At 37.2% G+C, this 25,683-nt stretch overlaps 1 protein-coding gene across 5 annotated transcripts in view; it reads left to right on the top strand.

Moving 5' to 3' along the window:
• PLD5 (phospholipase D family member 5) overlaps positions 1-25,683 on the top strand; it is a 406,765-nt gene that overhangs the window by 204,265 nt on the left and 176,817 nt on the right. For 4 of the 5 annotated variants that reach the window (XM_079106126.1, XM_079106129.1, XM_079106127.1 and 1 more), the window contains exon 3: positions 21,886-22,054. In XM_079106126.1, coding sequence (XP_078962252.1) covers positions 21,886-22,054 — 169 coding nt within the window. Of the gene's footprint in view, positions 1-21,885; positions 22,055-25,683 lie in introns of those variants that run through there. The other variant, XM_079106130.1, reaches the window with a different exon arrangement.

The raw sequence follows: 25,683 nt of genomic DNA, 5'->3' as shown, positions 1-25,683 counted from the left end.
ATAGAGTTCTGACTGCAGTAGTTAAAAGTTGACTGTGAACAGGAGAAAACACTTTCCCTGGCACTTGTCAGTCACCCATTGCAGTGGCCCTAAGGCTGCTGTTTGTTAATATATGGAAATCTCAGGTAGGTAGCTGTTTGACCATATTACACAGAAACACAGAAGGGAAAATGCACAGCTCTTCTCTTTGTTGTTCTGATTTGCATTTAATTGACAGAAATTTGGAAATATTTCAAGCAGCAGACACAAGTAATGTTTTGATTTTTTAAATTACTTAAAATGAAAATTTTACTTAAAAATGTTTTTATAATCTGTTGGTATAAGTTGGGGCTAACAAAGTCATTTCCTTCACTTATCAAAAAAAGCTTGTCAGAGTTAAATTAGTAAAATAGTAAAATTTAATAGTTGTCTAGGAGAGGAAGCCAAGTCCTCTTTCTGTAAGTACATAACTGAATAGTGGGCACCTGAAAATCCAGTCAAGGTGTTTCAGCAAAGCAGTTATTATGTGATTAGAATTTCAGACAGGAAGTTGTGTCTTAAAGGAAAAATAAGAAAAAAGGAAAGAGAAGGGAGTCATTCTGCTATGGAAACATGAGGTGACACATAGAAAAGCCCTGGTTAGAAGGGAAGGAGTTTTCTTCAAGGGAACCAGAAACATTTTTGGCAAGTTAGTTCTTATAATGGGTGAGATGATGCAAACCGCCTTAGATGAGAAACTCTTTGAAGACCAGTGATGTTTTCCTTTCTTGTTAACAGTGAGAATATACACTGTCTAAACCTCCTTGCTCATTCCAAGCTAGGGTAGATTAACACAGAGACATCAGACTCATGTCTCTTTAAATTTGATGAATGCAAGGATCCCCACCATGTGCCAACTAAAGCAGGTTTTTCAACCTGCCAATCTGAAAACCTGACTTTTAGGTAAAGGATTTACCAAATTTCATGACACTACTCAGAATCTCTTTTGAAGATCCATTGACTTCCTCCGAAGTTAGTGATTCCTTTGAGTAATAGCGGTAGCCTTGGCCACAGGGCTAAAGTTCCTGGGTTTCCTTGTTGGTTGCTTCTCTGATCCTAGGTAACCACTAAGTTGGTAAAAAAAAAAAAAAAAAAAATGCCTTTGACATCTGATTCAGAAATCTTTTCTAAGTTCTGACCTTCACTGTCACCTTCTGCATCATGGTTATATTATTCCAAGGTGATCTTCACCTTGCAAACCCTACAGTGGCTGATGCTGATAACAGAATTTCAACTCACTGACATTGAAGTGTCTACCAAGTACAAAACCAATGAAGCATGTTCCCTATAATGGCAGCTTATATCTTTTGCAAAAAAAGTCATTGTATTTGATCATCAAAATGGCAAATCAGCAAAAAGTGCAGGAAGATCAGAAAAGGTAGAAGAACTGGTCTTGGTATTTGACCAAAATGTAGGAAATGAAGGAATCATACAATGAACATTTTTTTTTCTGAGAACAGAGTTTGCTTTTTTTTTTTTTTTTTGACTTTGTTTTTCTACTGTTTTATTAGACATGAGTGTGTTAAAATCAAACCCAACCAGGCCTATATTAAAGATAAGACTTATGTCTATGTGCTGCTTTCTCAAATTGTCATTAGAAATCCCTCAGTAATGGAAGTAAGGAAGATAGGGAGTTAAATCTTTAGTCTGCAGTTATACTATTTTTATGACAATGATAATGGTCAGAACTAAGATTTTACTATAGCAGAATCTGTTCTTACTATTTTATATGCATTATCCCACTTAATCATTGCAACAATCTTGTGAAGTATCAACTCTAAGCAGCTGAGGCTTAAGGAAATATGTAAGGACATCAGCAAGATGGCAGACAAGGAAGCATTAAACAAACATAAAGATTGGCTGAAATCATTTTATAGGACCTTTGGGAATCAGTCAAGGATTTTTGCAGCTGCCAGGTGAATGTCCAATCAAGAAAAATAAACATTCACAGTAGTAGGAGATGAGGTTTTTTTCTCCCACTTCCTAGTGTGGCATGATGTAGTTTGGGGGACATGATGCACACTTGTTCATTCTGCAAACTGGAGAGCTGGACTGAGTTTGCAGTGTTCTAATCTATATGGAGAAAAATGGAGATAATGGTCTCTGAATTTCCTAACCAGGAGTTTAGGCAGCCAAAAGTGCAGAGCTCAGATCTCAAACTAGAGGAAGCTATGTGGACAATAGGCATGGTTCATGAAAATCACAAGGGCTCTACAGACCTGCAGATGCCTAGGGCAAGAGATTTTTGATTGAGGAATACAACAGAACAGGGAAAACCCCAAGAAGAAAAAAAGGTGCAACTCTTAGGGAAACTGAAACATTTAAAACCAGCTGTGTGTATGAGAATGTCAGAATTGTATACACACAGGCCCAGGAAAGACACATGCCTAGAAAAGGCCTGAGAAGATGTCAACCTTTCACATAGGGCTGATTAGTGAAGGTCTCCCGGTGCTTAGGGACAGTGCTCAAAGACTAGAATTGGCTCTTCTTTTCAAATGTCCAGTTTTTGGTTAAAAAACATATGACATGCAAGAAACAGGAATAACACAGGCTGTTCAAAGGAAACAAGTAAATCTCCAGAAACGATCCTTAAAGAAACACTGGCATCATACTTAACACAGACTTAACTCTTAAAGAGTATGCAAACAGTGAAAGGAAATCAGGAGAATTATATATGAACAAAATGAGATTTTCAACAAAGACATGGAATTTATAAAAATAACCAAATAGAAATGCTGAAGCTGAAAATGAAATGATTTGAAAAATTTACCAGAGTAATCTAAGAGCAATCTTGAATAGGCAGAAGAAAAATCAGTGAATCTGAAACCAGATCATTTGAAATTTTTGAGTCTGAAGAGTAAAAGAATAAAGAAAAGTAAACACAGTCTAGGGAACTTGTGGGACCCCATCAAATGGACCAGTGTGTGCATTCTGTGGTCAAAAGGAGGAGAGAGCAAGGCACAAAGGTTATTTGAAGGAACAGTGGCAGAAAATGTCCAAAATTTGAGAAAAGACATTCATATATACTAATATAAGACACTTAAAGAACTGCAAGATAAACCCAAAGAGATCCACACTAAGAGATACTCAAATTGTTGAAAACAAGGACAAAAAGGGGATTTAAAAAAAAGTAAGAAAAAAAAGTGATGTGTCCCATGTTAAGGATCCTCAATAAGATTATCAGTGGTTTTTATCAACAAAAATTATGTAATTTGTGGGAAATCATACAGCTAAGAAGTGGTAGACTTGAACGCAGACCTATTAGTCCAAGGTTATGCTCTTAGCCACAGGTTCTCAAAGTGTGGTCCCTGGGCCAGCAGCATCATACTTTCCTATGTGCATATATGAATACACAACCAGTGAAACTCCATATCATGTACAGCCACAGGAATGGGATCCTAATTAGAATAAGTTATTTCCATATATGTATAATATGTTAAAATACACTCTATTGTCATGTATACCTAAAAAGAACAATGAAAAGAAAGAGAAAGAAAGAAAGGAAAATAAATTCTCAGGCCTCTCCCAGACCTCCTAAGTCAGAAACAGTGGGAACACGGTACAGCAATCCATCAATTTAGGAACTCTAGTTGTTTGAACTGCTTTTTGCCATTAAACTATAATGAACGTATTGCTTTAAAATGCTTGAGGATTTTTTTCACTTCTTGTTATAAGGAAATTATAGTTGTATGGGAACACAAGCCCTGAACACACACAAAAACTTTTAAAATAATTTGTGGTGGCAAAATCTTAAAAAATTGTTACTTAGGGTCTTATTTATTCCATTTAGTGTACTGGTTGCATGCTTCCCTTTAACTCTATGAATACAGTTGCCTCAGAGTATTACAGAGTTTCTGTTTGTTGGTTTACCATATATACACTATTAATACATATAGCCCTAAGGGTTTTGCCTAAAGAGCTATGAATCAGTTCAGGAACTAAAGATTGCTGGGTTAAGATTCTGGAAGTCTGAATTCAAATCAGACCCAGCTCTACCCCTCACTGGCCCTGCTACCTTGAAAAGCAGTGAACTCCGTCTTCATCTCATTTTCTTCCTTATTAAACTAGAAGTGAAATAGCCAGTTTCACAGTTTCTTCTAGTCCTACCCATTCTTGGTAACTATGCCTGGGGCACAGATTTATGGCATATCCTTGATCCTGACATTTTATCTGCAAATTAATCTTTGCCTGCTTCTATCTGCCTCACCTTGTCTTGGTATACAGGAGCTAAGTGTTCTGATCATATACAGGTTGAAAAAAAAGGAATTTTGACCGACCTCCCCAAGAGATTCCATCATTAGTATTTGTGTTATGAAAGAGCCTGAAGAACAGGTGTGACAATTGTTTTTTTCACAGTGCTATTGCTACCTACTCAGTTCAGGAGAGAATTTGGTTCCATTAAGTATGCTGGAAAAGAAATGAAAGAATCCCATTGGTCTTTCTGGGAAGATATCCAAGAGACAGAAGTCACATATGTCTGCCCACAGCCTGTAGAAGAAAGGGAAGGAGACAGGTGCCAGAACTGTGGACTATCTGCTCACAGCATGTGTGTTTAGGGAATATCAGATCAAGCTGAAATGCTGCTTGTGACGGAGTCTCTGAATCTTAACTACATCTTGCTACAACTGCTGCTGCTGCTGCTCATTTATGTCCCAGCCACACATGAGTGCTTTTGGTTTAGAGCCCCCCTCTGAGGGTGACATTTTGTTGGGTTAAAAAAAAAAATAATACTATAACCAAATAAGCTTTGGCATTTAAGTGTGGACTTGGAAAGAACCATTGATTGAGCTATTACCCTGATTCAAACTTTGCATGGCACATTCTGTCTTTTATTATGTCAAGTTATTCCTTTTGACCTTCTCCAGGTAAAATATGTTTTCCATACTCTAAGAATATTTTTAAAAAATAATAAATTATTTATTCCATTCAGACAAGAGCTTGCTCAAAATATCCATATTGAACAGTTATAAAAAAAAGCCTTGGAAAGTCCCATTTTTCATCCTCAAACTTGATCAGAAATGGATTCCCTAATTTGGTTGAATTCTAATCCAATTAGGGAATTGTGGAGGGGGAAATATTGGGGCTATTTCCTGTTAACACAAAATGACCAAGCTGGGTGCAAATTTCATGGACCAGCACCTTCTTTATTCAGCAGTGGAGTCATGCCTTTGGTGGACCCACTTTCCTGATGGAAAATGAGCCACTGGCCAAAGGGGAAATGTGCTTATATAGGTTACACTGAGAGGTGACTTAATCATTGATAGAGAGTATCAGTTTGGGCACTCAGGAAATGAGTTTGTGGGAATTTGAGATTTGTTTTTACTGGGCAATATTTTGACTTGGAGAAGAGCAAAGGGTCTAGGATCAGTGTTCAGTATTTATCTCTTTCCCTCCAGGGTCCCATTATACTGTCACTGGGAAAGGATTTATCTGGGGAAGGATCAATGCTTTGGCTTCCTCCCAGAGACTGCCATTCCAGGCTTGATGGATATTTCCTTCCCAGGGATTTTCTTACCCCTGGATGGTGTTTGCTTCCTGTCTAGGGATTGTCTGGTCGCTGAGGAAGAATGTGTTAGAAAGGATCAGTGTTATCAATGTGTTGCCTTCTTCCTCACTCCCTCTTCCCAGGCCACACTATTTTGGGATTTGTCATTTTCCATATTTCCAGTAAGAAAGCTTGAATTATAAAAGGACAGCTACATGATCTCCAAAGCCTCTTCTTCCTTAATGTACCATTTCCCTCAATGGAAGTTTCCATTTGTCCTCTGCTCTCATGGAAATGCCAGTTTCCCTTGATTTCTTATAGGTTTTCTTCTTCTTCTTCTTCTTTTTTCTTGCCTTGGGCTATACTCTCATTTTTCCCCTCCTGTTCTTTAATAGGAGTGTATTAAAAAGTTTCTAAATACTTTAAAGCTGGCTAATTGGGTAAGTGACTCTCAGTAGAAATAATCAAAAAAGGTTAAACTGTTAAAAATTTAATTTTTCCTTACATAATATATTTTAAACTAAAGCTTATTGCTCACATTTAACTGGTTTCATTCTTATTTGCAAATTATTTCTGATATGTATAAAATAACTATATACATTTATCTACTTGTATGTATACCCTATTTATCTATTGATACATACCATGATTTGCAATCACTTTAAGGAGTTTAATTTTATGAATTTAAAATTGTATAATTTTTTTATATTTTTGTTATTCATTTTTATTTACATTTTTACATTACATGGATGGGATCTCAAAGAATGTCCCTTGTAACCTTGTTATTTTGTAGATGAGAAAACATGTTTGCAAAGTAATAATTTGAGCAGGAGACAGACCCTGGCCTGGAATCAAGTTCCTATGGTTTACAGTTCAGCATTCCTTTTACTAAACCCTAATGTCTCCTACACAGATTCTAATTTTGCCTTATGAATTTTTAAACTTCCAAGATTATAGAGAATTGCAAGATTGAAGTTTTTCATAGCCTTGTTGTAATGAGAGAAAATATAAATTAGAAGGTGATTGGAAGTGAATCAGAAGCCCAAATTTATAGCTTCTTGGATGCTGCTTAAATTCAAAAGTTAATTATAATGGAATATGAGTGAAAGGTTTATTACTCATTATTTAAAATATTTACATATTTATAACAAATTCATGAAAAACACTTGAATGTTAATTTTTCTTATGTCTATAGTACCTAATAATTCTATCACATCATATAATAGAGTTCATAAGTTTTAAAATATGTTGAAATCCATTGAGATGTTAAGTTGAGAAATTACATGAAGGACTGATTACAGCTGTGGGAGAAAATTGAAGCTAGATTTGGCTAATTAATGTGGTACTTGCAGGATTAAAAATTCATCAGTGTATTAATGGAGAGTGGATAATTATTGGTAGAGGCAATAAATGTGTTTTATTATACAGCAAAAAGGAAACAAAGGGAAAGCCTGTCTTGCAAATGTTCATTAGTGTTCATACCCACACTGTTATCCTTACTAGGTCCCCACCAGGGCTGCTTTTGCAGTCTTGTCCTAAAATGGTCATATACACACAAACAACACAGGGAGCTTTCAAGAAGGGAGGCATTGAGCAAGGCAGTTTGGGTGTCAGACAGAACAAAATTTGGAAAACGGTTCTGCTAACAACTGTGACTGGGCCTATTCCATTACACTATTGCCCAAGCCTGGTTATCTTCACATTCAAAATTATAAATAAAACTATCTTATGATCCAGCAGTCCTGCTGCTGGGTCTAGATTTAAAGGAAATGAAATCAATATGTCTCAAAGATATATGCACTTCCAGCTTTATCAAAGCATAGTTCACAGTAGCTAAGAAATGGAAACAACCTGTGTCAGCTGATGAATGAGTAAAGAAAATGTGGTACATATACACAGTGGAATATTATTCAGTCATACACACACACAAAATGAAATTCTGTAATTTGCAATAACATGGATGGGACTGGAAATCATTATGCTACATAAGTAAACCAGGCACAGAAAGAGAAATTCTGCATGATCTCTCTCATATGTGGAATCTAACAAAGTTGATTTCATAGAAGTTGAGTGATTTCCAGAGGTTGTGGAAAATAAGGGTGATGGAGGGATAGAGATAGGTTGATCAGTGGGCAATGAGTTACAGTTTGATAGGAGCAAGAAGTTCTGGGGTCCTGTTGCACAACAGAATAACTATAGGTAACAAAGAGCTGTTATATTGTCATGTTATATGCAGTAAAGTACTGTATATTTCCAAAAGTTAGAAGGACACTGTTTTTACCGTAAAGAAATGACTAATGTTGAGAAGATAGACGTTTACCCTGATTTAAACATTACACAATGTGTACATGTTTCAAAAAATTACATGATACCCCATTAATATGTATAGTGTTATGTTTTATCAGTTAAGTAAACAAAGAATAAGAATAGGAAAGCTAATACCCGTATCCCAAGGTAGTGTGATCGTGTCTGCAAAGTACTTGGCATGCAGGCATACTCAATAAATAACAGCTGAAGTTTTCACAGTATTTTAAAATATATGGCTATTTGAGATTCATGTGCATTTTCCAGTTGTTTTTAATGTTTACAGTTTTGCTCATTTCCTAATTTTGCCCTCTTCTACATTGAATAGCAGCATTCTTTCACAGATACAGATCAGTTTGGGGAACTTTTTCAGCTCCACATGCTGCATGTTGCTAAAATAAAACATAGGAGGATTCAACTTAATTTTCTGTGTCCAGACCTTAAGCACCATTGGTATCTAAAGGTTTCCTTTTCAGTAACATTTTAAGTCCCTTGCCAGCAACAAATGAGCCATTGAATGAAACTTTGGCCTACAAACTGATAATGAGACAAGAGCAAATGGCAGCTCAGCCCAAGACACACATCTCTTAACTCCCCTGATTCTTCCACTGGGAAACTTAATGTAATTTCTTTATTAAAAATTAATGGAAAATGCCACTTCCTGGCAAGGGAGTTGGTGCCTTGATGCCATATTATGGGTTTCATGGGACAAGTTAAGATTTACATGAATTTCCTGTTACCAGTCTATAAAAAGCAAAAAATGTTTGTGTATAAAAGTGTGTGTATGTGAGCTTTAACAAATTCATATTCTCTTTTCAGTAGGATATCATAGAGGTAATATGAGTGAAGTTTTCTGTTTGTTGCCTGATGTTGAGTTGGTTATTTGAGAGAAAATTGTGAATTTCCACAGGGCACAGTTACATCGGTAGAAAGCCAAAGCAAGAGGACTGCTAGAGCCCAGGAGTTCAGGGATAAGCTGGGCAAAATCCCCATCTTTTTAAAGATTTTATGAATTTTAATTTTGTATGTTCTTTCCTTTGACTTAGGAGTAACTGCTCATTTGTGCAGACAGACAAGTACAGGTGATGTTAAAAAATAATGCTGGTTAGATAAGACCACCATTTCTTGCTTCCTGAATATTCTCACAACTTGCTCTCTGATTCCTACCAAATTCCTACATTGTCGAGGCCAAAGGATGTTTCATATGAACCACAGGGTATTCCTTGATCATAGCTTAGCAAACTGCACCATAGTAATGCCATTCAGGGTAACAGTATTCCTCTGACTCATTATAAGACCAAGGACCACATTTGTGTGGTAGGTATGACTCTCAACTGCCAAACCTCCATTCATTAGAAATTCCAGTCATAGGCTTTATATCAGCTTAAATTGGACTCTAAGCCTGATGACTGGTAGGAAAACCTCAGCACTAATTGCCAAGATTGTACAAAATCCCAGAACCTTTTCCAGCAGCAATCATCAGAGGCTCCTTTGGTTACTATCACTAACATCTATTCACACAGCTTTGAGTCCCCTCAATTCTTGGGGCTGGCAAAACTGAGGACCCTGAGCTGGTTTGCCCTCTTTAGGTTCTTTGCTGCTAGTAAAGTCCCCCAAAGGTTCCCCTCTTTCTTTCCAGTCCCGGAGACTTTCTCCTTTCTACCTTGGTGCTTCTAAAGTCATTCCTCCACCCCCTTCCTCTCAGGAATGCCCGGTGTCATCGCTTCAGCAGCTCAGGATTTTGGAAAACAAATAGGGAAATAGAAATGGCTGGTGGGCAATCTCTTCTTTGGGCCCTGAACTGAGGTCCTGACTTCCTCCAGATGAATAAATGAAGGAAACATTTATTATATCTTAATAAGTGGTCCTACATGCTTTGAGAGATCCAAATATAGGAAGTACATAAGTTAATGACTATGTATGCAGAGAATACCTCAGTTGTTGAAAATAGCAACTGGTAACAGTGGTTGACCCTGGGTGCGGGAACTAGAATACTAGCAACTAGGAATGAGTTGCTGGGGATCATCTGGACTATTTGAATTTTCTTAACCTAAGCACATAACACTTCCTACACATATAAGGAAGTTTTCCTTGAATCATAAAAATAGGTTAATAGGTTTAAATCAGAATTATTTTCATTGTCACTAAAGTTTTTTAATAGAAACATTGGATGAAACATTTGGTTTTACCAAAGCCATTTGAGGTTTTTCCTCAATTACTAATATTTTGGTTTTTGTTTTTGAGTCAGGGTCTCTCTATGTTTCCCTGGCTGGCCTCGGATTCCTGGGCTTAAGCCATCTGCCTCTCTTGGCCTCCCAAGTTGCTGGGACTACAGGTATATGCCTCCATGCCTGACTTCTCAATATTTTAAATATTTAGGAAAATAATTAAGTAAGGCAATGCTAAATTTTATTGTTTTTAAATTTTATTTTGGTGGTGCTGGGGGTTGAAACCAGGTCCTTGTGCTTGCTAACCACATGCCATACCATTGAGTTACATCCTCAGACTCTTGAATTTTAAAACTTTGGCATAGAGTTAATAATAATTAAAATTCTATATACACAGAAAGTTGATAGAAACCAATTTATTTCGTTAAGGGAAATACCCCTACAGAGGCTTCTGTGGTACCTATCCTCAGTAAGGGGTCTGGAAGTGAATCAAGTTATAGAATTTATTTGTTCATCCAGCAAAATTTAGTCATTACGAAATTGTCCCATTCCCTTTTGTGTGTCAACTCTGAAGAAATTCAAGCCATATTTGGACTGAAAAGGCACATTTAGAAAAACTATTTTAAACCACTGGAAATGGCACATGTTCTGCCAAATGATGCTGATCACTGTTGGTGGACTTGAAATATAGGAGCTGAAATTGTCTTCTGCCCAGCGTCCCCAGGGAAGGGTACCAACTATAGAGCTCACGAGACAGCTTGTGATTTACAATTGCATCACTCAACAGGGCCACTTAGTTGACACTTTTCCTGCTTTTCAAAAATCATTTTTTAGTTCTCAGAGTAGCATCAGCTATACAACTTTCCTGAACAAGAAACTGCTATGTTAGTCTAAGGATTCTTCCAGATCTACTTTCTCTCAAGATTTTGAGAGAATTACTGAGACAGAAAACTTATACCAAACAAGGTGTTGGACAATCAGTGATGACCAGTCAGCTTCTCACTTGACCAGTATCAGTGGGGTTCACATCAATCTGACATAGGTCATAATGGTGGGCAAGAAAGAATTTGTCAAATGATGAGATTTACTGGGAATTGCTGAGATTCAAAACAGGGAGGAAGAAAGAAAATGGCATAGAATGTTCCTCTCATAATAAATAAATAAGTAGCTCCCACCGTCCCTGAGAAGTGATAGAGCAAAGCATCATTGCTTTGAAGTTACTGGGTAACTTACTGGGTAAGTTACTGGGTAAGTTACTTGGCCTTATTTTAAAAAAACAGATACTAGCAATAATCAATGGTAAATCCTCAATTGCTAAAAATTTGACTATGCTTTAAACCAAAGACAACTTGAAATCAAAAATTGTTAGTCAAGAATTCATTTTAAAATAAATAAACCCAGGGATAAATTTTGACTACATAGGTAGATCAACCTCCTGTATCTTCTACAAGGCAGTGATTGAGGGTCCCTTCCTGTCATGGTTTGAATACACTGTGTCCCGCAGAAACTCAAGAACATTCAGAAGTGAAATAATTAGATTATGAGGGTTGTAACCTAATGAGTGCATTAATCCACTTATATAGATTAACTGGGTGGTAACTGTAGGCAGATAGGGTGTCACTAGAAGAGTTGGGTCACTGGGGGCATGCCTTTTTTGTCCCTGGTGAGCAGAGCTCTGTTTCCTGATTGCAGTATGCTGAGCTGCATTCCTATGTCACACCTTTCTGCCTGATGTTCTGCCTCATCTTGAGCCCAGAGTCATAGGGTGCCAACCCTTGACCTAACTGTGAGCCAAAATAAGCTTTCTTCCTCTGCCTTTTTCTTGTTAAGTTTTCTGGTCACAGAAACACAAAGCTGACTAAAACTTTACCTTTAACATATATTCAACATCTCCCCAGTTTTTTCCACACCCCTCCCCGACACTCAAGCTCTCATGATTTTTTCACCTCAGTGCTAGCCTTTTGCATTTGTCCTCTATTTTTTCTGTTGCTGGGAATTGAACCTGGGACCTAGAGTATGGAATTCATGTGCTCTACTGCTGAGCATCACCTCCAGCCCTGCAGTGGTCTTCTAATTGGTCTGATGTTCCTCTTGAAGGCCCCTGTACATTGGTGGGTCTTCATTTCCTTTCTGGGCCAGCACTGGGAAATATGAAGCCAGAAAAAAATATTTGTTTTGCCATCACGGTGGATTTCCTAGTCGCCATGAGTTGACAGGATGACATATAGAGTGAGGTGGACATGGGAAGCAGCCACTCCACCTTCCCCTCTTTTCCAGTCAATCCCAAAGTTAATAAAAATGAAACAACTGATGAGAAAAAATAAGAAAATACTGAAAAATTGAAAATATATATCAAAAGAACAGAATGCATATATAACTGACAAGGGCTTCTGCAGTATATGCAACAACTTGAACATCATAATGAATTACAACAGTAATAGATAAAAAAAAAAAAAAAAAAAAAAAAAAAAAAACTTTGAATTTTAGAAAATTAATCCTGGAGTCCATACTAATAAAACAAATTTTTTTTTTATTAAAAAATAACATAAAATGGGTGATTTTACAGAAGAGTGCCAACTAACAAATATAAAATGCATGATAGGAAATTACCAATTTGCAGCCAGCATAGTAAAAAATAGATTCAGTCAAGAATCATAGGATCCTTGAAGAATGTTACTTAGTGAAATGCTGGGGAACAGGATATTTGTACCACCTCAATGGGCCTCTGCACAAATTATTTACTAATTATACAGGGAGGAAATTACAGGGAGTTTCAGTCGGAAAATCTGGCAGACATCTTTTTATCCAAATAACCAAGGCTAACGTCACTTGTAGTAGAACCAGCCACTACTCTGCACCACCTGGTACCCTGAATGTGGGAAAACACATCACCTGGGTAGTGTTCCTGCCAAAAATATTGAATCTAAATCTAATCATGAGGCAACAATCAAGCAAACAAATTCAGGATTATTCAGCAAAAGAACTGACTTGGGATCTTCAAAAATATCAGTGTCGTGCAAAACAAAACAAAACAAAACAAAACAAAAATGCTAAAGAACTCTCCTAGACTAAAGGAGATGAAAGGAACATGTTAACTAAATGCCATGAGTGAACATTAATTGGATCTCGTATGTTAAAAAACAAAGTACATTATTGAGACCACTGGAGAAATTTGAATATTGGATAACAGGCCCATATTACATCAAATTTTCTGTGTGATAATTGTGTTTATTTAGAAAAAAACGACTTCCTTAGAAATGTATTCTGAAACTTCAGGAATAATTGCATGATATCTATAACTTAGATACTCAGCTTGTTTGTGTGTATTTGTGTACACAAGATTCTTTCTTGCAATGAATGTATTTGCTGTCCTCTTCAGATTTTCTGTAGATTGGGAAATTTTCAAATCAGGTCCTAATAATGATCTATTACATTAGGCAGTAAAAGAAAGCTCACGTTCACTTTGCATGTTCCAGTTTATTAGATTGCTTTTAGCCAAAATATGTAGAGCCTTCTTAATCACTATGTTGTACCAATTTAAGTTTGGAAAAACTTAAATTGCAGGTTTTCATACTGTGAGTTGTTTTTAAAAATACTGATGCCTTTTATTTTGTGCATACTCTGAAGCAGGCACCGAGCAAAGCACTTCACAGAGATGCTCTCCTCTAATCTTTGTATTGACCTTTTGTCTTTTCAGAAGTGGAAACAGATTTAAGCAGGTTATTAATTTGTTGAAGGTCATGTAGCTCATAACTGGCAGAGATGTGTTTTGTCCCTGTTATTTCAAACCCTTCCTTTCAAACATGTTTCTATATCTCTCTACAATAATACCAAAATGGTGTGTGGAAATGTAATATTTTTTAAAGATTTCTGTAAGTACCGAAACACAGACACACACAGCATGTGTGCACACACATATACACACACCACTTTTAAAAGCTAGCAAATAAGTAGAACTTCATTTTTTTTTACTAGCTTTTAAGAGGGGAACTACAAATATTTCATTGAGAAGGTGCAATATTGCTCCTGGATTAAAGAAGAAATTTTGATGATCACATTAATTTTGGAGGATAAATACACACAATTAAGGAGAACAGTGAGAATTCTATTTTAAACTCTATCAACAAAGTAAAAGTCCTTTTATATCTATTCCACCGAACTCCCTGGACTCACAGTTCAAATCATTTGTAGTTTATTTTCAAGTACTGCGAAAAGAGGCATAAAAAGATTTGGGCGGGATTGTGTCCTTGTATACTCAGCTTGCCTCCCTGTTACTTGATGTCATGAATGGTGCCACGGCCTCTGGGCAGAGCTCTCTTAGAGCCAGGAAGCAGGCATTCCAGGGATTTGCCCAAAGGTGAATTTTAATGAGATCTGCCTATTCCTTTCTTTCCTTGTAGGAGAAGAAAGAGTATATAGCAAGGGCTGTAATGACATGTAAATGAGTTCTGCACATATCCTAATTAGATAGGGCCCCTGGAGAGTAGCCAGCTGTTGGTTGTTAAAGGAAATAAAAGGATAGGTTGCAGCAAGAAGTCATTTCAAAACTGATTTCTAGAGACCTTTTCCAGCAGGGCAAAGGAAACAAGCTCTGTCTCAAAGGAGACCTTCAGGTCAAGTGAGAGAGGGCAACAATGAGGAGGTAAGCAGGCCTTCCTCTGGGGCTTCCTGCTCCCTGAATTCATTCTCCAAACAAAAACCTGGTCCCCAGATCCCCAGTGCTCTGTTTTAATTTTCATTATAAATTCATGATTTCTTTTGATTTTTATTAAAAGCCAAATATTAATAAAAATAAACTTGATCTTCCTCAACTTCCAGGGAATTTTTCACTCTCCTCTTCCATTCTTTCTAGTATCTTTCTCCCTGTCTTCTTCACTTGCCCCAGTTTCTCTACCATCTAGAAATGATTAGCCATTTCCATGTTTGCCTTTGACCCAATTCTCTCTTCCTGAAACTCTCTGATAATCTTACCCTCTACCAAAGTTTCGATCACCAGGGGTGGGGGAGTATGAAAGAGAAGAAAAAAAAATAGATGGTGCATTGCCCATTCAATGAGAACTAACCCCTCTTTGACAGGAAACAATGGATTCTTCCTGAATGGTATTTTCACTGCATAAGTTAAAATGCAAAGTATTACAAAGGAAACCAATAATGTTAAAGCAAAGTTATCAAAATATCTTTTAAAATTTTATGATATGGGAATATATATGTATATATCATGTGCTACATATTTATGAAATAACAATATCTGATCACTACCACAATTAAGGACTTGGAGATGTCAGCAATAACTGTATGAAAAGTCTTCTCCTTATTTAAATTTAACACACCTTTATTCACGTATATGATAAATTCTGCCATCTACTAAAATTTGTCATTCAATCCATCAAGCCTAACTGAAAAATTATGTGTCTCCTTATCATATACTGATATGATAAAGGATACAGAATGTAAAAAATCTATTTAATAGACACAGTTAAACAATTTTCCACATAAACAGAATCTTGGATAAATGGTTAAAATGGTAGACTAACATTAAATGTGGACACATGAAAATTCTGTGTACAACAGTGGTTTTAATAGAAGATATCTGCACTGATTTCTGATAACCAGTTTACTTTCTGTGACTCTTTACCTGATTCTGAATTGTTATCCAGTTCCAAATCTGCCAGCTGCTACCAAAGGGCTATCTCTTCTTGAGTGTTCTCTAACTTCTTTTTGTTGTTTTCCAGTTTGTTACACTTTAGATATGAGGTGTTCTTTAAAAGCTCATGTGAGAGACAAGGCAAGAAGGTTCAAAGGTGAAGTGTTTGGGTTATAAGAGCCTTAACCTAATAAGTACATTAATCCCCTGATAGGGATTAATTAAGTGGTAACTGTAGGCAGGTAGGGTGTGGATGGAGGAGGTGGGTCACCAAGGGGGTACCTTTGAGATTCATATTTTGTCTGTGATGAGGGAAGGGTTCTCTCTCTCTCTCTCTCTCTCTCTCTCTCTTCTCCTCCTCCTCCTTCTTCCCTCTCTCCCTTCCTCCCTTCCTTTCTTCTTCTTTGCCACATCCTGAACTGCTTTCCTCTGCCACACACTTCCACCATGATGTTCTGCCTCACCTCAGGCCCTAAGGAATGGAGTTGGCAGTCTATGGACTGAGACCTCTAAAACCATGAGCCCCAAATAAACTTTTCCTCCTTAAAATTGTTCTCGTCACATTTTTTGGTCACAGCAGTGAAAAAGCTGACTAAAACACAGTTGGTGCTTATTCTTGCCGTTGTTCATTTTATTTCCATTTCTTCTTTACATTCTTTTTTTTTTTTTTTTGCTATTTCTATTTTTTTTATTGTAAACAAATGGGATACCTCTTGTTTCTCTGTTTGTACATGAAGTAGAGGCATATCATTTGTGTACTCTTTACACTCTTGAGTATGTTTTTCTTTTTTTCTATCTTAAAGTCTCTAGAACCCAAATGAGAGGTAGTCTTTCCTGGTGTGTCTCTGGAGCAGAAATAGGTGGCAAAGCTGAATTCTTGTTGGTTTAATGCTTCCTTCTGTTTTTAAAAAGGGCTATTTTTGAAAATAGCATTTCTTGATGGTGGTTTCATATTCTGAGGTAACCACTTCTGTGACGTTTAAAATTAATGGTTGATTTATTTCTTATAGCTGAGAGTCTATAAGCAGCAGCAACTGTAGGTTCTACACTGGGTACTTCAGTTGAAACTGCTTGGTAAGCTACTGTTTTTACTGGAAATAGTCCATCCAAACTTGCCAGAATTCTGCATTTGATGACATATTGTATTTGTGTAAGAGCCAGTATAATGCCAAATCTTGTACCCATACTAAAATGTAACCTGGGAGCATGCATGGCTGTTAAAATATACTCACCATCTGGACACCAAGCAAAATGTATAGAATCAGAAGCCACTAGTTTAGAAATAAGTTTGTAGTATTTAACATCCCACATTCCATTTGTTCTCTGAGATCTCCCAATCTAGCTAGTACTAATATATGTCTGTGAGGGCTATAGTAGTCTTGTTACAAGGACTATTTCTAAAATCAAATACAGGATCACGTTTCAAGTTTAAAATAGTCACTTTGATAGGCATGAAACCTTAAACAGCACAAAACTCAAGAGAACTAGAATTCCAGACCTCTTTAATACATGTGGCTCTGTTTTGGTAATTGTGTTATAGCATTTTATCCATTTGTTGAATGTAGTGCAGTGTTTTTTTCCCTATTTGTAGGAAACAGTTGTTTTGTCAACATCTGTTCTAGCTGTTATCATCACAGTGGTAGTTTTTTTGTTGTTGTTGTTTTGTTTTATTCTATAGCACTGTAACCTTCTTGTCCTTAAAGAAACTTATTGGCTAAAGCTGCATGTGATCCACCAAAGTGGGGGTACTGATGTAATCTAACAAATGAAGGTACATCTTTACTTGCTAGAACATTACTCCCTTGTATTGTTGGGATTCAGGTGATAACACAAAATCGTTAATTTTTCCAAATGTAATTTACTTGCAGTTGTGTTAAAACTGATATTTTTCCCCAAAAAATAAATAAATAAACTCCATCATTAACAACTCAGACAAGATACTTTTTTTTTTTTTTTTCTTACCAGATGGACACTGCTGTTGCATTTTTTTTTTTTTTTTTCTGGATGGAAGATTTCAAACATGTTCCAGTTTTCACATCATAACATTGTAGGTTGAGTATCCCAGCTGTACCATCTTTAAAAGTAGTGTAAGGCTCACATAGCCAAGACAGTGTTTTCTGATGAGAGTTCAGGAAAACTACTTTTGGGAAGCTGAAGGAATGCAGTGGTCCATTGTTAGTGAATTGATGATATTTACTTTTTTTCTAGTAACCCTAGCAAACAATATCCCATATTACTATAAGTATGAACTTTGCAATTTTTTTTTCAGATTCCTAGCTGTCATCTCTAATTTTGAGAAGGGTAGAGAATTGCAACACAGACTTTGTGAAGAATGTCCCAGACCACCTGGAAAATACCCATGAAATGTGGTAGTCCTTTCACCATAGACAGCCCTTTATCCTTGGACTATCAAGAGTAGCATGGATGGTGCCATCTTGTTTTGAAAAAAAAAAATCTTAATAGTGCCAAAATCATAGAATCTGCTAACATTATTCCTGTGGTTGTTTTTGGTCATAACTGAAGGGAATGCTGAATTTTAATTACCAATTAGAGTAAATAAAGATGTAGAAATTCAAGTTAATAGGTACCTATGAGTTGTACCCACAGATCCAAGATTAAGAACACCTGGTCCAAAGATTTTCAAAAGAGACGGGAATACGCATTGATATGCCTAGCAGAAGTCAGTAGAGAACAGTAGGAAGAATGGGATGGTGTGGATCCATCCACAATTGTACAATTATTCTATAGTCCTTATTTCATCTATTTGATTTATCTTGGCTTCTTGAGTCTTCTCATGTCTTTCTCAGTATGTCTTTTATATCAAAGTTTACATTAAAACTAGTCAGTTCTATTTTTTTGGCAGCTATTACATTTTGGTTTTGTTAAGGGGGTTGTTTTTATTGGTTGAATAGTTTTTAAATATATTCATGATTTTAAATATATTTTATGGTTGTAGGGAAGGCTGAAACTGCTGATTTTCTCCAACCATGTATTTATGCCATGTCTAGCTTCTATGAAATGTGAATAAAATCATAATATCAATTTTGACCACTGTCTATTGCCTTTGAAGATTTTGAAGTAGATAAAATTTAACCCTCTCTTACCTTGACTTCCTCACTACTGCCTTCTCCTAGGCTTCTCTTGTCTATCAGCTTCTTTTATGGTCCCTTCTGAAATCCTGTCATCTGTGTCACATGCTGCCAACCTTAAAATGTAGGCATTTCCTCCATGTTCAGTTTTGGGATGGTTTTGTCTTCATGTGTTCTACCTTGACACTATCTCCCAATCCCCAACTTTCATCCTTTCCCGTGTTCCTTGTCAGCATTAACAGACCCTACCTGCCTCTTCCAAATTGTTCAGATTTTAATAAAACTCAGCACACATTCTTTAGACACCTTGTGTTCAGTGTGTTAAGTGCTGGGGATACAAATCTGGACCAACAGAGTAGGTTTCTGCCTTTGCATACTCCACATCTATCAAGGAGAGCAACCTTGAAAATGTGATTTTAAAAATGATAATTAGAGTGAAAGGGTAAGAGTTGATAATTAGGGATCTAACCTACTTTGGGGATATAGGGAAGCCCATCAAGAGGAAGCGATGTTTAGTGTGGAAATTTGAAGGTTTATTGAGAAAGAGCTCAGTGACCAGTGTAGGAATTGGGATTTAGAAACTGTAAAGTAAATGCCAAAATCTAGAGATAATAGCAGGGAAGGAGGGAAGGATGTCAAGTTTGGCTGTCAGTATGAAACTCAAAATAGGGCATCTAATCTCATGAAAATCAAAGGAAGATAGTAGAGGAAAGGGACCAAGAGGTGGGAGGCAGGGAGGGAGGGAGGAGGTGCTGGGGAGTGATATTAGCCAAATTATATTGTTAATATAGTGTGCATGTACAAATATGTAATAACAAATATTATCATTTGTACAACTCTATGAAAAAAAATGTGGAAAACTTAAAGAGGGCGTCTGAGTCTAGTGAAGCTACAGAAGGGCAGGTCACACTGGCAAATTCTTGCCAGCACCATCTTAAAGCCATTGGGGAAGTCCTTAAGAAATTCAATTAGGCATATCATTTAGATTTATGCTTTTTAAAATTAATCCAGCTATGTATGGAAATTAGTTTGGAGAAGGGCCAGAGACCATTGAAGGTATATCAAAGCCCAGTTCAGAGATGCTATGTTTGCTCTGCAAGAAAATCTGAGAGTCCTCGGTGCCTGAATATTACCCCATCACTTGCTCTTCCTACCCATAAAATATTGCATCCTTAGGATTTATTTTCTAAAATGTCCATTGCATGTTACTTTTGTATTCCCATTGACCTAATTCAAACTTCTTGTTTTCCTCTCCAGAACTATTTCAACAGCCTCTTACTCTTCTGATCTGTCATTTTCTAGTTTCCCTTTTCTCCACTTCAGTACCACACAGCTGTGCTGCCAGTTATTCTCCTTATTCCTGTGACATACATTTTGTTTCTGCCAAATGCTTAAACATTAAATACAAACTCTTCTTCCTGCTTCACCACCTCCACAATGCTGACTCCACCATATAAGCTCCTAGCACAAATTTCCTACCTCACACACTACCTCAAAAATGTCCAGCCACACTAACCCTTCTCCCCTTCCTAGCACATCTTTCTCTTCCATCTTGCTTATAAAAAATTCTATATTGAAGACTCATTTCAGGTTCAGCTTCCTTCAATACCTAATGTCCCCAATCAATTAATTTTCCTTCCTGCATTGGTTCCACTTATTCATCTAATTAAACTCCTTACTCTTGTTTCACCATTTACTAAGATCTACTTCCTATTAGAATCCTATTGAATCAGTGAATGTGAGACAGACTCTCCCACAAGAGTATGAATTTCTGGGGACTCAGATTTATCATTATCCTTTCTGCATTATATAAAGTGATTTGCTTGTCCTTTACTTAAAAGTGATCAACAAATGTTAAATGAATTCACAGGTGGTAGTGAGGTGATTTGATTCCAAAATTTTGAATGTCTTGAACCAAATCCCCAAACCCCATGCTGGCTATAATATTCTACATTCACCAAATACACAAGAACATTTTATTAACAGTATTGGATTTGTTTTTGAAGCTGGCTAAATGAAACAAATCCCAGAAGAGTTACAGTTAACAATTTTATTGAGAAGTACTGAATTCTGTGTTGAAAGCTGAAATTCATTCTATGAGTATTTGTCGCACTTAAGTTATTTATTTTTTTAATTATTGTGCTAGGAATGAAACACAGGGCCTGGTGCATGCTAAGCACACTATATGTCATTGAGCTACACCCCCAGACCGCAATTGTGCATCTGTCTCTGGGCATGCAGCTATGAATAAAACAGATTATTGTTCTGGAAGCACATAACAGGTATTGTCAAACAGTTTGGAATTTCTTCATCAAGAATTGCAGAATAGGGCTGGGGAGATAGCTCAGTTGGTAGAGTGCTTGCCTTGCAAGCAAAAGGCCCTGGGTTCGATCCCCAGCACCGTCAAAAAAAAAAAAAAAAAAAAGAATTGCAGAATAATATACATTTATTATATTGGAAAAGTTTTGTTCAGCTTCCTCAGAGAGGTGGTCACAATGGAGATGTGGCCAATACATAACGGCATATACAAAGAGAAAATATAATATTGCTGATTGCAGTTTTTGGGGCTTGATTATTGCTAACGTTTTATACATTTCGTATTTCTGACTTTAATAAAATCTTGTACCAGGCCGTTTTTAGTACTTCTTCTCAGTATTACTTTTTACCTTAGACTGGGAAGCATTAATAGAGGTGTTAAGTGATAATAATCACTTTCATTGAATTCCAACATGAGACCAACATCACACTGGAAATTGAAGATAGACAAACTTAATTTGTGGCCTCAAGTAGCTTGCAGAAGCAGTACCTTATATAATTCCATTGCTGCAAGGAAAAAATTAGGAATGTAGTACTAGAAGATGCTCATGTGGGAAATGCTGAAGTTTTTTTTTTTTTTTCAAGGTCAGTTTGAAACTGGGCATTAGAGACATATACACTGATTTCCTGAAATATTTGTGCTAAGTATGGAAAATAAGAGTGTGAACTCTCAGAACACATTTAGCATAGATGAAACCTCAGAGACCTTTGGTAGGAAGATGTAAAGTATGAGGAAAGTATTCATTCAGAAAAATTTAAGAGTATTTTCCAGATGTCTCTGTATAAATATGTGAAGAAAGATTGATGGCTTCAAATTTGACTAGATTTTGTTTGTTTGTTTTTTTCAAAATCTTTTCTAAGAATTGCCCTGGTGGAAAATATTCCTGAAGGCCTTAACTATTCAGAAAATGCACCATTTCACTTATCACTTTTCCAAGGCTGGATGAATTTACTCAACATGGCCAAAAAGTCTGTTGACATAGTGTCTTCCCATTGGGATCTCAACCACACTCATCCATCAGCATGTCAGGTAAGCTGCATCCTCTCTCTGTGTGATGATTTTACTTATGTGCATCTTACACTCTTTAGTATTCTTTTCCTTCACTCCTCAAGCTCAGCTCATTTTTTAAATTCCACCTTCTCTCAAGAGTTCATGCATATCATCACATTGATCTATATATGTTGTTGTTAATCATATGTTGCTTGGCTCCCACTCGCACCCCAGGTTTTTAAGGGCACAATCATGTTTCCTCTTTGCCTACAATAGGTTCTCCACACAGCATTGTTGTGCCACACAAGTCCAGGGGTGCCATTCACAGCAAAGCACCTGCCAGCAGCAAGGCCCAGAAATGTGCTTTGCACAACCTGCATGTTTACAGATCTATTTCTGTAATTTCTTGCTGAGATATTTATTTGGCAAATTTGTGTTATAATTTACGATTAGGCTCCAGAGCTAACTTTTTAAAGCAGCAGAATCAAACTTTCTAGGGTAGTTGTTTCTTGATTCTGTCATGTTTGGGTGAATAGGAAAAAGAAATGTTATTATTGAAGATAACCATCTTTAGAAAATTGACTAAATGAATTAAGTGATTTCTCAATTAAGTACTCTGGATGTGATAAAATGATTCTGGTTGTTTTTAGTATATTTTTGTCAATATTGATACAAACATGATAATTGCATTGAGCTGTCCTGTCCAAACCTATGACTACTGGCCTATACTTAAGTGTCTTAAATGGGTCAAGGATAACATCAATTTCATCTCTGCAATTAAAAAATGTCTTGGCAGTAAGCATATACTCATTACTTATTGGTGTTTCAAAATCTATTTTTCATTTTTACTATTTTAGTCAAAATTATTAGAAAATAGGTTAAAAAATGCACAAAGTTCCTACTAAAGAATTGAATACATTTACTAAAATTGCTGAAAGTGCACGTGTTCTCCATTTTTCCATTTCTGCTATTTCAGCAACTGTTTCAAGTATTTATTGTTGTGTCATGTATACAGTGGTTTAAAAATATCAGTCATTTTTCGTATTCATGATTTGGGGCAGGATTTGACAGAGGGGTCTTATCTCTGATCCACATAGTGTTTGACGGAGTTCCTGGCCTGGGGCTAGAGGATCCAAGATGGATCACACATATCTTGCATGTCAGCTGGGGTAGCTGGAATGTTCGGGGGTGGCTGCTTGTGTCTGTGTCATTCTGTAAACTGGCTTGGGCTCTAGACGAGGTGCCTAGATCCCAAGAGGACAAAATCAAAAGCTCTAAGACCTGCTAAGACCTAGTTCTGGCATTCCAGAATGTTGTTTCCAGTGTATTTCATTGGATGAAGCAAGTCACAAGTCCAAGATTGGAGGAGTGGCATCCAGATACAGGACTGAGGAGCACTATTGGCAGTGTGTATCTTTGGAGAGGATACACAGCCCACTTTGTGGCCATAGCAATTCATGTTTCTTCCACATGCAAAATACACTCATTTCATCCCTCAAAATTAATTTCTAAGTTCCATTACATGAAAGGTTCAATATCTAGGACCACTTCATGTGTATCAGCTGCAGACCTGAATGAGGTGCCCATATATGGACTTCTCTTGATTTGGAAACACATACTAAAGACTAATTATGTGTCTCCCCACACAGACTCTAAACATGCAGTGTTAAGGCAGGGATAAGGTAATTACAGACACTTTTGTTCAAAAAGGGGGAAAGGGACAGCACATTTTAGTCATTAGTGTGTGGTAATTCTGAATCCAGCCTGGCAAGTGTCACCAGTTTCTCCAACTCGGCAAACAGGAATGCATCTAGACTAGGATCTAGTTCTTTTCCCTAGGCATGGTTTCCTAATCTGCTGCTCTCAAAAGCCCTTTGCTCCACCCTCTGACCATCTGACCATCTGTGTGTCTGTGTTCTTGAGATTCTAAGGTCTAAACCCAGAGCCTCCTAAGGCAAGCGCTCTACCACTGAGCTGCACCCACCCCACTCCTTCCCACCCTGCCCAGGCTATGTTCTTTTTTTTTTCCACTGGATATAATCTGCATTTCCTTTGAACTTACTTTCTTAGCTTGCCTTCTGCTAGTAGAATTTAAAACCAGAGACCTCATTTCATTTTAAACATCTCTGTCCTCTTTCAATCCAGCATGGTACAGCATGGAACATCTTAACAAATTAACATTTAGTAAAAGAACCCACACCACAAATAACTTGCAGACTCGTCTTTCATTTTGCTGGACTATGATTCTTGGTGCTCCAGGTCTTCACCCTTCAAATTGCCAGGAGCAATAGTAGATTAGGAGATGGTTAGTCATGTGTGGCCACAAGAGGAGACAGAGGAGAGACTCAGAAAAACAAAGTTTAGTATACTCGTAGTTACGAGAAACAGAAGGCATGGAACACCACACAGACCACTTGGAAAGACACCAGGGTGGTGGGGAGGCAGAAGGGGCAGGGTCAAGAGAAAAGTTTAGGCCAGAGACTATCTTTGGAAAGACAGGTCTGTCTTTGGAAAGATAAGACAAATAGTTCCTGATTGACTAGTGTGAAAAATTTTTGCAGACTCTAAGCTATAGAGATACTTCTGACTTCCTGGTACCTGTTTGGGGATGATTAAAGCAGAGGAATCTTGCCTACTGGGGTATATGGCTCAAATAAAGGAGTTCTGGATTTAGATTCATTAGTTTGCATATCAAAGTCATGCCCCCCGACTGGTTCTTAGAGGCATTTGTAACCTCTAAGAATTGACTAGCTCTGCTATGGGCAGTCTCTCCCCAGCCAGAAAGGTTTTGTGGAGTTATGAAGACATCACAATATACTGGAAAAAAATTTAAATTACATATGTACTACAGAGCTCTTTTGTCTAGCTGAGAGATCTCCAATACACCCACCACCCTGAGGCCATCTCTTTGAGAATGTTTGGCTGAGTAGAATGATCTCTATATTTCCTCTAAATTCTTCATAAAAACTTAACAGTTTTGTCTTTAGTTCATCTTTTTCATAAGTCTATATACCATGAAATCTTTGATCACCACCCTAAAATTCTCCCAGATTCACAGGTTCATTAGCTACATCTTTTTATCTTCCATTTTACAGCAGGTGGTAGTGTTGCCAAACAGTCTGGCCTTACTCGATTTGAATGGCCCTTCTGAAGGCTCCAAAAGCAATTTATTTACTGTGCTTCTGGCCTTGAGAAGTAGGATGAGATTCTAGCTTTCATCACTATAGTCCCCAAAGCAGTGCCACATGGCTTTAGTTTTTTGCCATGGCAATTCCTATCTCTGTTATCTATTGCTATGTAACAAATATCTCCAAGATATTTTCCTTATTACTTCCTATTACTCTGTGTGTTGGCTGCACAGTTCTTTGACTCCAGTAGTGTCAGCTAGCATCATTCCCATGGTCACACTGGCTGGGAGAGTGGCTGGGGCTGGGCTGTCTGAAGACTGAACAGTTCTCATTCTCCCCATGTGGAGTCTCATCATTCAACGATTTAACCCAAGATTTAGGGTAGCTGGATTCCAGGAGGGTGAAAGTGAAAACTACAAGACCTCTCAATTTCAGAACACTACTTTTGCCACATTCTGTTAGTCAAAGCAGGTCACAGGCCAACCCAGATTCAGGGGAGGGGCAAAAGTCTCCTGGTATAGGGTGCATGTTTACCAGAGG

The sequence above is a fragment of the Sciurus vulgaris genome, assembly GCF_902686455.1.
Source record: "Sciurus vulgaris genome assembly, chromosome: 12".
NCBI lineage: Eukaryota > Metazoa > Chordata > Mammalia > Rodentia > Sciuridae > Sciurus > Sciurus vulgaris.
The sequence above is the reverse complement of the archived record's forward strand: the minus strand, read 5'-3'. Positions and strand labels throughout refer to the sequence as shown.